The following is a 1,757-nucleotide window of genomic DNA, read 5'->3' on the forward strand; positions in this document are numbered from 1 at the left end:
AGTCCTTCTTCAGCTGGGAGAGGGAGGGCGGGCGGTGAGGGGGGGATCGCGGAAGTGGGGGGTTGGGAGAGGCTGGAGAGGAGTTTCCGTAAAGAAGACCGAGCGTGGCCGCTGAGAATGGGCACGGAACGGGCATCTAGGCTGAGAGAGGCTGGGAAAGAGGCGATGCCACGGGAGGAGCAGGTGCGACGGGGGCAGGGGAAGCGGGGACACAGGCCGGACGGGGAGACCTGGGGTCATGCTGGATCCCCTTTCCCTCAGACGGAGACCGGTTCCACTCACTCCTTCACACAGAGAACACTTATCCGTTCGTTCCGGAAACACTAGTTAGTGCCAACTGTGAGCCGGGCAGGAGCTCGGCCTTGGGGGTGCATAGGGGCTGTGTCGAGACAGGAAAGGTTCCTGCCCTCAGAGCAGCTTACAGTCTGTGGGGGCAGACAGACCACAGACGACTCATAAAGGTGCAGGCCTGGCCAGCTCAACTCCAAGCCCGCCCCTGCTCCGGTCCTCCTGCCCCTCCTGCCCCTTTCCATCCAGCCTCCGTCATTCCTACCCAACAGCCTCCCGCCTGTGCTCCTGCTCCTGCCCAGCACCCACGCCCGTCACCACCCACGGACCGGCCAGAGCACCGGTGCAAAACGACAAGCAGGTCACGTGCCTTCTGCCCAGAACCTCTGCCGGCCTCCGAAACCCAGAGGGAGCCCGTGTTATTTTCCACGGCCCCCATGCGCTGTGTGATCGGGGCCTGCTCTCCACCGACCCCACAGCCACTGCCTCGCTGCCTTACACACCGAGCGTGTTCTGACCCCAGGGCCTTTGCACCTGCCGCACACCCTGCCTGGATGGCTGCTCTGATCCTCACGCGGCCGACCTGTCCTGTGGCCTCTGGAGAGGCTTTTCCGATTGCCCTCGCTGCCCCTGACCTGACTTCCTTCTTCACTCAGATGCCCGTCCCATGTCCATTCTCAGCGGACATCACTTCCGGGCTCTGCCTCCCTGTGCCCTGCTGACCGCCTCGCCCGACGTCAGTGTTATTTTCCACGGCCCCATGCGCTGTGCGATCGGGGCCTGCTCTCCACCCGACCCCGCAGCCACTGCCTCGCTGCCTTACACACCCAGCTTGTTCCGGCCCCAGGGCCTTTGCACCTGCCGCGCACCCTGCCTGGATGTCTGCTCTGATCCTCACGCGGCTGACCTGTCCTGTGGCCTCTGGAGAGGCTTTTCCGATTGCCCTCGCTGCCCCTGACCTGACTTCCTTCTTCACTCAGATGCCCGTCCCATGTCCATTCTCAGCGGACATCACTTCCGGGCTCTGCCTCCCTGTGCCCTGCTGACCGCCTCGCCCGACGTGACGTGGCCGGCCCAACATGGAAGGCAGGCTCGGGGAGAAGAGAAACCTCATCGGGCTTTCCCACTGCGGCCTCGAGGCTGGGGGGACAGTCACCTTGAGCCAGTTGTGTGATCTCTTGGCGATCTCGTAGGTGGCATCGACGTCCAGGGTTTTCACCATCAGCCCCTCGAGGGGCACTGAGCAGGCGATTTCATTAACAAGGACTTGCAGGGGGGAGACCTGAGGCTGCAGTGTGAGGCAGGGGGTTCAGGAAAAGGCTCCTGAGCTCAGACAGGGTGAAGTGTAGGACTTGAAGTCAACGTCCCGGTCGGGAAAGATCTCCGGGTCCAGGGCTCAGCGGGAAGTCTGGGGGGGCTTAGGGGGAAGGCTGGGGGGTCCAGGGCTCAGCGGGAAGGCTGGGGGAGGT

At 63.7% G+C, this 1,757-nt stretch overlaps 1 protein-coding gene across 1 annotated transcript in view; it reads right to left on the bottom strand.

The window, feature by feature from the left end:
• LIG1 (ligase I, DNA, ATP-dependent) overlaps positions 1 to 1,757 on the bottom strand; it is a 61,450-nt gene that overhangs the window by 4,994 nt on the left and 54,699 nt on the right. The window contains 2 exon segments of the mRNA XM_015567953.1: positions 325 to 425; positions 1,445 to 1,527. Coding sequence (XP_015423439.1) covers positions 325 to 425; positions 1,445 to 1,527 — 184 coding nt within the window.

This window comes from Myotis davidii, unplaced genomic scaffold (assembly GCF_000327345.1).
Source record: "Myotis davidii unplaced genomic scaffold, ASM32734v1 scaffold464, whole genome shotgun sequence".
NCBI lineage: Eukaryota > Metazoa > Chordata > Mammalia > Chiroptera > Vespertilionidae > Myotis > Myotis davidii.